Below are 12468 nucleotides of genomic sequence, written 5' to 3' on the forward strand. Positions count from 1 at the left end.
GAAAAAAACATTTGAAATGTATAGGAGGTTTTAGGGATTCCATTACACAAAGGAAATTTGAGATTTTTGAGATGACAAAAAGTATTTTTAATTTAAACATGAAAATTACTTTGGACACAGACTATACAAAACAAACGCTCAATATATTCATAGACAAATCTTTATTTTAGTTTGTTAAAAATAGTTCACTAAAAAATATGATTTTTTGTATGTGAAAGACCTATAATGTTAACTGAAAGACTGCCATATTGAAAGTTAGAAGTATTAAATATATGAATACAAAGATGTCAAGTGGTCGGTCAAACTGACCAAGCCTGCATCAAGAGTTAAAAGCTGAAATTTTCTTGAGGTGTTTAATATTTGAACAAATGCCAATAGTGGTGATCTGGAAAATGTTGAAAAGATTTTCTATTCAAAAAATAGAAGCTAAAATGCAATCCTGTTTGTATTATGTATGGCATTACAAAAAAATTTGTTATAATTTGTAAACTGTTTGTATTCTAACACATAGGATGGGTGTCATAATAAAAATAAGACCTGTGAATTTCACATTATGTTTTAAGACCATAAGAGCAAAGATTATGGTTATTAGGATGAAAGTTTTGTAATAGTTCTGTATTTCTTGTGAAAGATGTAATTTTTAAAATTTTCATGTCCACTTTTGAAGGATCTGTTTTAAATATATTTTATACCAGCCATATCCATTCCTGCACCAGTATAACAGAAATGAAATATTCCTTGTCTCACTGGCTGTACCTATAAACATAACTGACCTAATTATCATTTTAATAACTGATGTTGCTACACATGCAATATTTGACTATTACTTAACTTTAAAACTTTTCTTGTTTACATACTAAAGAAATGTCTTCAGTTCTTCTGCTTACCTTTTTTTAAATTTTAAACTGGTCACAATGAAATGGAAAACAAAAAACATTCCATTTTTAAGTGACAGAATATTATATCTGAGCCTTTTCTGCTGAACTGCACATGAAGCTAAACAATGGATTGTTTTTTTTATGCAGAAAAAAGCTAATAGGGCTATTTGTAACCATTCTTGGTTTTCAATTGTTAACCAAAGGGAAGTCAATTGGCTGGTAGCATCCATCACAAGTGTTCAGTTATTCTTATACCAATGAATAGTGGAATTGACCATTACATTATAATACCTCTACAGTTGAAAGAACAAACATTCAGTGCAGTTTGTGAGTCCAGCACCCCTAACTACCAGGCCATGCAGGTCCTGAGAGATAATAAAAAGGACTATTCAATTGTGAGTTGAGCACCCTAATCACCGAACCATGCTGGCCATGAAAAATAATCAAATTAACCTATTTAACTTTTACAATATAGAATATTAGATATATGCCATGATTTTTGCCTATATTAACTAAAATCCTTGTGAGTCTCACTTAAGACTTTAATTTTTGGCCCAATGTTTTGTACATTTATAGTTGTAGCTATAAAAAAAAAAGTGAAAAAATTTAAACCTTCCAAACTTCTTGTTTTATCCAGACATAAGTAAAACTCAAACCTACACACCATACCCCTCCTATTACATCTTGGCTTTACAGTAGTTAGAAAGCTAATTAAACCATAATAGTTCTAGGATATTATCTTTTTGCGCATGTGATACCATTTTGTGTCCTAAATTGCATATTCTTGACAACATTGTTACAAAATATACACTTAAGTTTCTTCTATCTTTTCAATGGCAAAAAAAGTGGCTAGGGTAACTTTGTTTTTATGTATATATTTTTTATTTATTGTTACAAAAGTAACTAAAATGTAAAAACTAGAAACTTATTAGGTTAGATAAGAAAATTTAAAAGATAAAAATTTGTCCATGAGCTGCTACCATCCATGATGTAATTCAATACTTTGTTTACTGTAACTTGCACCAAGATCTCACCAGATCATTAATTGTTTTGTAATGTTAGTTAGACACAATTCAAAGAGCAATAAAACAATAAAATTAAAATAGATATAAACTGCTACAAGACTGTGGCTGTTTATGCTAAATAATCGTAATTGTCTGTTACAATCAGCAGTTATTCTGGAAAAAATACATCTGATTTTATTTTTCAGTTATTGCTACAGGTGACTTTTCTACACTTAGTGTTAAGGCAGAGAAGATAGAATACGAATTTTCACAGAAAAAAAACTTCCAATTTTCATTTAGGAGGTTCTAGAGGTTAGGCAAATAAAACCTGAAAACTATAAGACAAAAACTCTGAATTATTTTGATTACATCATACTTGTGATTTTTATACTAAAAACTTACAAATAATGTGAAGATAAACTTAGTAAATTTAAAACTATGGTACGTATAGCTTAACAGAAATAGGATTGGTTCAAGTGACCATAACTGTTCACAAAGGGTTAGTGGAAGCTAGGAACAAATGTTTTTTTTTATTGATTTGACATGAACAAGACTTTTATCCCTGGAAAGACTTATTGTATAGGCTGCACTAGAACAAAATAAGAAGTTCTGAAAATTTTGTCTGTAAGGGTTCTTACAAATGGCATTTGTACTTTAGTTTCTCATGTTTGTTTATGCATTCCAAGTTATGTCTATAACAGGTGAGTAAACTTTTATCTATTAATGTCTTCTCATGGAAAGAATGTAAATACTGATGATAAAAACTATGGGTTACGTATTTCTTTCTGTGAACAACATATCTATATCTTTACTCTATATTTGGTTTAAATGCTGTAACCACAAATCTGATTTAAGTTCATACACTTCTTTTGTAGCTAGAAATGTTAACAGATTTATTTAATTTGAAATTTAAAATTAGATATTTTAATTCTTTGTAGAGTGTACATGATTTAACTACAGAATGATTTATCTGTTTTTCTTAACTACTACAAAAGTAAAGGTTATATTCTGTTACTCTTTTTTATTATATATATAGTATGTTGTTTCTGTACATTTTATATAACCATTAACTGCTGTCTCTGCTGTAACTATTAACCAATAACTGCTGTAACTATCAATTAGGTTTACCTGCAGTTTTTGATTTAACTGTTACATTTGTTTTATAAATAACACAAGTCATAAGTACATGGAATACAACAAGTGCCTAAATGAACAAGAAAAATATTTTCAGAAAGTCTGTTCAAATAGTCAAGGACAGTCCACATTATCATACAGAAACACGAAAGAGGAACTAATAGAAGATACGAATAAATATGCCAAAAATGTATACTCACTTGCGAACATTCATAGGAGCATCAGTAGAATCAAACAATTTGACTATTGGAGGTAAAATGAGGTGTAGGTAGTCATCTAAATTTGACCCAAAGTTTTGCAAAGCTATTAGAAGCTGAAACAAAAGTGTATTTTTTGTTTATTAAGATGGACAATTTATGTTTTACCAAAAACATTTATTCTAATATAAAACCATAGAAACCTAATATTTTTAACACTATGATAAACCAATGAAAACAAGTTTTTGATTAAAAGGTGCCACCAGAAACAGGTAGGGAAAAACAACACAGCAGAAAGAAAGAATAAGAAATGTAAAGATACCACAGATAAAATGATAAATAGCTGTCTTCATTACATTTACTTACTGAAAACAATTAGAATCTTAAAAATGTACAGAAGAAAACAACCTGATGGCTGTTACTTCTTATAAAACAATCTGAAGGATTTAAAACAAAGATCAAAAATAAAATAAACCCCTATTTCTATACCTCTAACACAGACATGAATGTACATTGTTTAAAAAGAAAGCACATATAAAAGGTTTTTCCCCTTCAAAATTTATGAATAAGAACTGAAACACCAAAGTTAAAATTAACCAATATTTCCTTATAGGCAAGTGTGGTTAAACTGAATGAGAGCTTTAACTGAACCAGAGTTGCTGCACTCCAACCATATTACGTAAAATTTTCAATCCTAAATAAGCTATTTTAAGTGCAAAAAGTGCAAGAAATAAGTCATTAGTATGTTAATAACTGAACAACTTATTTCAATAGCTATTCATGAAATAATTTTAAACTATCAATAGCTATTCATGAAATAATTCTTAACTACTTTCCATGTCTCCGTGATTCTCATCTTCTGGAGTAAATTCCTTTAAGTTAACCAAATCTGGAGTACCATCTAAGACAAATCTGGTACTTAATTAAATACTTCTTGATATAAAGTTTATTTCTTAGTTAATAATAATCTTTGTAACAAGTAATGCATTCTTACCAGTGATAAACATTCCCTATGAACCAAACTTTTGCTTTCTTTTAGTCAAAATTAAATTGTTCCAGGCAAAAAGAAACACAAGTTGGCTAATTTTTTATTACACTTTAAAATTCCCACAAAATTTTTACTTCTTTACACAGAACTGGCTAGATCCTTGGATTTTACTTCAACAATCTCTGATAATCATAGTAAAGTATTATTTGTTTCAAGTAAGCATGAAGTGGTTATAAACTTATAACTTTTGTTAAAAACCTAATGCTCCAAATACTATGTTAAACTACTGAAAACAAGTTTTGGAATAAAATGTGCCACCAGAAATTGTTATGATAAACATAACAGTAGAAAGAAAGACACCCCATATAAAATAGAAATAATTAAAATCTTCCCTGACAAGAAAATTTCAGTTTTGTTAAACCACTCAATAGAAGCAAATTTTGATATTTATATGGTATATACTGTCTTATGCTGGTCAGTGTTTCACTGACATTACACTTCTAGATTTCTTATTCTTAGTGCTTATGTTATGTGTGTGCATGTGATAAGCTAATAAAGAATTACATATATTGTTTGTGTAACATGATTACCTAAAAGCAGCTTTTCACCAAGTGTGATGAATATGTAGAAATCAAGCTATAACATTAGTTATCTTCAGGTAACCTATAGCAGTACTTTGTAATTCTAACTAAGAAAGAAGTGAAAATGTCTTTACTAGATCAACAGTCAGAGAACTTATCACTTAAAACCAAGAACTTGCATTGAGAGATTGAAATATTTCTTTGCAAAAGCAACATTTCAGATATCATCATACGAAAAAATAACTGAATATCTGAGCAAAAAACATATTAATAATACTCATATAACAGCATTCTCCTATGTTAATTTCACAATCTGAAACATACAATTTATTTTCATACAACTGGACCAAACAAAATGCAATCCCACAATGTAAATTCTCCAGTAGAAAAGGTGTCTACTGAAGTACTCACATAATTGTTTATATGTAGCACTGTGGTTATTTTAAGGTTAAAGTAATTTCCTCAAACTCTGTTAGATAGGTGTGCTTCATAATAGGGCAGGATAAGTTACAAAGTGATAGTGAATTTAGCTAAAATGAACTGAGTTTGAACAAAGAAATAAACAGAGTGAAATATATAACACTCAACATTAAAATAAAAAAACAAACATATGGTATGCTCACATACAATACCATAAGTTTTAATGAAATGAAAAATTAAAAAACAAAACTAGTTATTAACAACAAATCACTGTGGATGACAATTGAAGACTTATTTCATTAAGTTTGCATTTCAACCTGTCATGGACAGGTACTTGCTCCTGATGAAAGAGAAACTTAAATAAAAATAAATACACAAAACAAGTTATAACTACTGGACCACAGAAGAAAGAATAAATATAAGTAAACAAAACAAGTTATTATAACTGGACAACAGAGGAAAGAATAAAAATAAACAAAAAAGTTATAAATATTGGAACACAGAAAAAAGGTTAAAAAATAAATAAAACAAATTACTACTGGACCACAGAGGTTGACAAGTAAAACTTTTTCTAAAGATGGCATAATGGTCTCATACCTGTAAGATCATAATGAAATCAAAGATAACTATTAAACATACAATACCATATAAAGAAAAAATGGAATTCACAATTCCAAAAATGTAACACACTACCCATATTTATCCTTAACCTTATCCTCATAAAATTGGGGCTCAGCTATACAAAAAATGTAAGTACATGTAATACCCAGATATGCTATTTAACATATTTGTGCTGGTGACACAAGATTTACCTTGGCATTTACTATGAGAAAATCAGGAATAGCATAATAATCTACCTAAAATTTTAAAACTTATTTTTCATAATTATTTTTGATAGCTCTTTATAAACCTGCAATAATGTTATTTGTTCAGAAATTGAGTTAACATTTTACAAGTTTTATTATGAAATAGTTTAAATTTCAATAAATCACATCGTTGTAAACTGTTGTATTTGAGTCTTACAACTAAAAGGTTTACACAGAAAATACTGAAACTTGTTACAATTGTAATAGCCACGTACCTGTGAATTTAAAATATTACTATTATAAAATGAAAGGAATGTTATGACTAGGTGAATAAAGTCCATAGATTTATAAACAAAATATTAGAATTTATTAAAGAAATATTCAAATCAACATAATCTTTAGATATATTAGTTTTTGTTACTTATACTTTCAAGTGGAATCTGAAAAATGTCTTTTTTTTCCTACATTTACACGAAGTTGTTATAAATCATTGAAAATGTAATAAATGAAAATAAGAAGTCCAAGGGAAACCTAATAGTTTTATGTAAATAAAGTTACTAACTAAATGTACATATTTAAACTGAAAGTTTTTGTTTTGTACAGATTGGTGTATAATAACTAGTAATATCCTTTCACCTAAAAATTTACATTTAAATGTCATAGGAACATGAGATTTTTTAATAAGTTTTGAAAAGTATGCACTTAGATTTGAAATTAAGAAGTTAAATAACAAAAAGTTTTTCCATATTTCATTTGAAAGATAAGTTATGTATTTGAATTTTGTATTAATGACAAAGCTACTAAAGATATCTGCCACTATCCCTAATTTCCATCTACTTAACAGAGGGAGGGCAGCCAGTCAGCAAGCACCTTACCATCCACCATCCATGATAAGGAATTGAATTGACTGTCATTCTTATAATGCTCTCACATCTTAAAATGTGGGTAATATTTTGTGGTAATTCATGGATTTGAGTCTAGCTCACTAGCTCTGAGATCCAGAGTTTTATGACAGGGTCAATCTGTGCCCTAAATAAATTATGAAGAAAGCTAAAACATGTGATTAAAGCATACTAAATTCATGTGGATGTCTTAAAATAAATTTCTAAATAACAGTTTGTTTTGTCTGTTTGTTGTTAAGCACAAAGCTACACAATGGGCTATTGGGCTATCTGTGCTATGCCCACTTCAAGTATTACAGCCTAATTTCTAGCATTATCAGTCTTAAGACTTAGTGCTGAGCTACCAGGGGGGGCTAGATAATTGTATCAGAATAAAAAGTACCTAAAGTAGTACACAGTGTATTAGAATCAATCTTCTTAATCAATTTTTTCTTTTATTATTACCTCTAATTTTCATTGTTAAAGTTTTTATTACAGGAAATTATATTTCAAAAAACAACACTTGTGTTCTGGAAATCATGGTTTAATGAGTGTGTTCTCAAACTGTGGGTCAATGGAGGTTCATACAGTTTCAAAGGGGTTGAAAAAAATGCAACAAATCTTTTGAAGGTTTTTTTTTGAGTTTTTGTAAATACTAAGACATTTAAAGAGAGTTGCTTCATTTTCTTAACCTCTTTGCTGTCTTGTTATGATACAGGAAAGGCATTTCCTTTATTCTTCTTTCTACTTCATTTAAAACATTTCCATAATTTTAAGCTGGCAGACAAAAGAAGAAAGCACTTGGTCAACAACATCCACAGTTAACCCTTGGGCTATTCTTGTCTGATCAAATAATAGAATTTGACTGTCACACTTATAATACACCCATGGTCCCAAAGTACAGAACACACATCATGATTCCTCAGATTCACAGTTTGGGCATGCTAACCATCAGGCCACACACAGCCCTTCTTTTTAGTATTTAGTGTGTTTTGTGATTTAGAGGTATTGAATAATTTAAAAATAAACTGTATGTTTAGAACTGTACTATTGTATTAGCAATTTTTTTTAGAATGGTAGTATTCTCTGTTGATTATTAGTTACCTGACAAATGGGGGGTCTTGATTGTTCACTCTCAGAAAATGAAGTCCCAGACTGAAAAAGTTTGAGAACCTGATTTATATCATACAGAAATAAAAGATTTTAGCTTCAAAACATTACAATTCTTACACTGAAGTATATCAGTTCCTTATTATATATCTTATAATAATATGGTAATAGAATCACTTTCAAAAGGACAAATATAAAAATGTTTTAATTCAATACAGTAACATATACCAATTAATTTTTGAATGTATAAGCTCAATTTCTAAATATAAAGTTGTAACAATTTTATAATTACTATATCTAAATGCTATTTATTAATTTCATTAAAAAATATATTTACTACTGATTTGGTGAAAGCTGTTTAAAACAGCCAACCATCTAGTTTAACAAGCATCTTAATGCAGTGATAAGTAAATTTAGAAGTGAGGATGATTATAATAACCATAATTACTACATAATAAGGAAAAATGACAGGCATGCAATTGTACAAATAACACTGTATATTTGTTATTTTATGATTAGCACTTTACTCTAAACTTCTTTAGAATGATGTGGTTAACCTACTTAATTTGTTTGGTTTATATATTAATACATAAAGATTTTATTTTAAAACTTTTAGGAATGAAAATATAAAATGTATTATTTTCAATATTTATAGCTTTTTCGTTCTTGAACATAAAAGGACTGAATTAGGAATATAAAATACTCCTTAAAGTATTTGACACAAAATTAAATGATAGATCTAATGACAGAAACATTTGACAAATTGTGAAAAACCTTCCTCCCAATTCCATGGACTTGATATAAGATTTTTTCATCATTACTTAAAAGTCTTATAATTTTTACAGTATTTTCTTCATAAACCCTTTTAATTACAACGTACAAATTAGTAATTTTGGTGACTACCAATTAACTGACAAGACCATCATATCAAATCACTAATTAATTCAATAAAGTAACTTGGTGCTCTGTGTAACTAGTGTTTCCATTTCCTCAAGTAAAGTTTTAGTTATGTAGCCATTTTTATACACAAACAGACACAAGTATCGACTAGTATTTGTGTGTTTAAGAAAGTGGATTTGTGTATGGTACAGTTTTTATGCTTTTTACATTTTTTTTTTGTTACTCAAGCATCAGAAGGTCTTGAATACTTAAAAATAATTCACAAATGCAGAACATAAAACATCTAAGTTTCTTCACTCTAGCTACCATGGCAATCAATTTATTTAAGGATTATTACTAAAATGTTACCAAAGTATGCCAATGAATAATCTAAAAGAAAAATACTTTTATGTAGACGATCAACGATTAATGTGGATTCTAGTACACACCAACTACTACTGCTTAAATTGCACATTATTTTACCAGCTGAGTTTTAAGTTCCATTTCTTACCTCTATTCACTTCTATAGTAATCAATGCCAATTATCATATATTAATCGACTCAGTCACTTAGACTAATAACCAGTTAATCAGCACACTTCAATTTTTACTTAAAATATTAAACATAATGGCTATCAATAATATGATTTAGTAATTTTATTGCACATATGAGGCTTGCCAATACAGGTATTTGTTCACTTATTTCTATGCTTGGAGAGTTATCACTGGCCAAAATACAAGCTCTCCTCCCTACAACTGTTGAAACCTATTCCAGTGACAGATTTCTTATTTGGATCTCTTATCTGCATATGTCAGCATAAAGAGAGAAGTATTTGTGTGAGATCTAGTAGCTATATCACGGATTATATCCATGACTAATAAGATGGATGTGGCTTTAAAATGCTTTAAATACAAAGTTGTTAGATTATGGCCACAGCCAAGATCAAACGGGCATTTGTTCTTTTCTAAAGTACATAACACACAAAAAATACTGCTCCACTGGATGAGGAAGAGAATATGCAAGACCATTTGTGGAAAAGATAATGACATTGATATTTGGACACTTTTTCCCACAAACTTGCTAATTACCAATATGGCTGCATGGACCACCAGAAGAACACATATACGAACACAGTCAGTACCATTAGTAAGTAAATGAATGAGATTTTTGATTGTTTCATATATTTATACAAAGCTACACTAGGGCATATGGGACTTTATTTTTAGTTGTTTGATAACAAAGTTAATGAAATGTTTAGTTTACTGAAAAAAAAGTACATTTCAAAGTTTTTGAACCTATTTATTTCAGTTAGATACTTTTGCTTAGTGTTATTCAGAAAATTTTTGCACACAGAAAATTAAAATAAAACATAAATATTGCTGGCTATGAGAGAACAAATTCATAAATAAATGAGACAGTTGTACATGTAGGAAAACCATAATGCATATCGCGTAACAATAAGCCATGTTTGCATTTCAAATCTCACTTCCTATACCAAAATTTATATTTTGAAATAAAATATTTATGTTTTCATAACATAGTTTTGCATTGAGCGATATTTATATGAACCAAGTTAAGAAATGAAATAAAACTTCAAAATTGCAGTACAAATTAAATAAATTTTTATTATAACACAGAATGAGTTTTGTATGATTTAAAATATACAAACATGTAAACTGCACTTGAGGCAGAAAGAAGCGTGACATCAGCTGCATGTAAATGCTGACTACTGCTTAATAGTTCTTTTGCCCATCTTACAACTTAATAATTATCAAAAGTTTTTGTTGAATATTAACACATCAAAAGGTGTAGCTTTCATTAAAAAAAGGCCATATTGATGAACAAACAAAAGCAAAACAGACAGCAATTGCCTAGGTCAAAATGAAACCTGAAGAGAAAGTCTTGGAGGACTAATTTATAAAAGTGTTCAGGTAGAGATGATGGCATTTCAAAAGCTTTCTTGACCTGGAGACAAAAGATGGGAGAATTTCAAAAATTTGCCCTCTCTACTTGAGCTACTTTTGTAGATTTTGTCCTCCAAGACTTTTTCACCTTTGTTTGTTAATCATAAACACTTTTCCTAAATCACCTATAAAAGATTAGCACTGACAGTAAAGGGATAAAACTCTGTAGCACATTGGTATAATTTATGGGAACTTTTAAGTGTATGAAACCACATTACTACACTGAAACAAACAGAAATGTGATTTACGTTGTAGTACGATACTTCACTTGCTAAAAATATCAGAAACTTGAAAAAAAAATCTTTCTATAAATATTCATTTAATGATTCAGAAATATGAATGAATATGGTTATCAAAAACAAAACAAAGAATACATAATAAAATCTAACAACTGTGACAGAATTTCATTAACAGCAACTTTTTCCAGCTTCTTTTCTCTCATAATATAAGAGTACAAACATTACATTCAAGATTTTTAATATAAAAATTATTTTAAGAATATATCTCTAAGTTTAACACTTGCCTTCTCGAGCATTGCCTACCTTTTTGTGATGATATTTACACTAATTCTCTATTATATACTGTTGAATACACAAAATACTAATGAAAATAATATGTTTCATATCTCCAAATGAATCCATCACAATAAAGTTCAGTTTTTAGGTTTTCAAAGGTGAATTTGGGTAAATCATTGTTATTAGGTCATATCATCACAAAAAAAGTTCACAAATGGTATATGATATACAAATTATAATTTGGTACATTTATACCAGCATAAAATCTTATGGAGTGCAGCAACAGTACACTTTGATACCCAAACCACAATGCAAGCTTTAGCAGGTTGAAAGCTGGAAAAACTTTTTTCAAGTTTTTACCCCTTTTTAGCTTCCATATTAGATGTATTGTTTAGTTTGTAATTTTGTGTGCATTTTGTTACTGTTTTCTTAATGCAAAGGTACATTAACGGTCATCTGTATTCTGTCCAGCATGGGGTTATAAACCCCAAACTTTAAGCACTGTAAGTCATCTAGCTTACTACTGACCCACTGGGAGCTTTTTTTTTGTTTATTACTAAAAGTAATTTTTAGTTTACAAACCCTCAATGTACTGCTAAGCCACTAGGGGTCCACATTTTAGGAAATTTTCTGGACTTAAAAATATATACTTCATTCTAAGTTATATTTAAAAATTCCTTAATTTCCTTTAGTATCAGATTTTTCTCTTAATAAACAACAGATATTTATAGTTAGAAATTAATATTCAATCTTTTTTTTGAATTATAATAGGTCATATATTTCTTTAAAATCTACGATTCACTTCAAGGATTTAACACTTTCCACACAAGGTCATGCAATGTGACCAACTTTGTAACCATAAAGTAACCATCAGTTTCCATAGGATAACTTTTAATATATTTTATGTATCTTCACAAAATTTAGCAAGCATTCAGTAAACATCAGAAATCTTTTGTACATGAAAAACCATAATTTGTAATTAACCCTCTTGCTACTGGCTCGGCTGAAACTGCCGAGTTTGTGACCCCAAACTGACCTTTATAACTTCTAATATCTTTTGTCCATCTTCACAAAATTTTGCAAGTTTCAGTAAGCATTAAGTCTTTTGTAG

At 29.0% G+C, this 12468-nt stretch overlaps 1 protein-coding gene across 1 annotated transcript in view; it reads right to left on the bottom strand.

Annotated features, from left to right (window-relative positions):
* Nucleotides 1-3212: 3212 nt before the first annotated feature.
* The window catches only part of LOC106463044 (serine/threonine-protein kinase mTOR-like), an 88315-nt gene continuing 79059 nt past the window's right edge, over nucleotides 3213-12468 (bottom strand). The window contains exon 23 of the mRNA XM_013923014.2: nucleotides 3213-3329. Coding sequence (XP_013778468.1) covers nucleotides 3213-3329 — 117 coding nt within the window. The remainder of the gene's footprint in view (nucleotides 3330-12468) is intronic.

Source organism: Limulus polyphemus, unplaced genomic scaffold (assembly GCF_000517525.1).
Source record: "Limulus polyphemus unplaced genomic scaffold, Limulus_polyphemus-2.1.2 Scaffold1311, whole genome shotgun sequence".
In the NCBI taxonomy this organism is placed as follows: domain Eukaryota; kingdom Metazoa; phylum Arthropoda; class Merostomata; order Xiphosura; family Limulidae; genus Limulus; species Limulus polyphemus.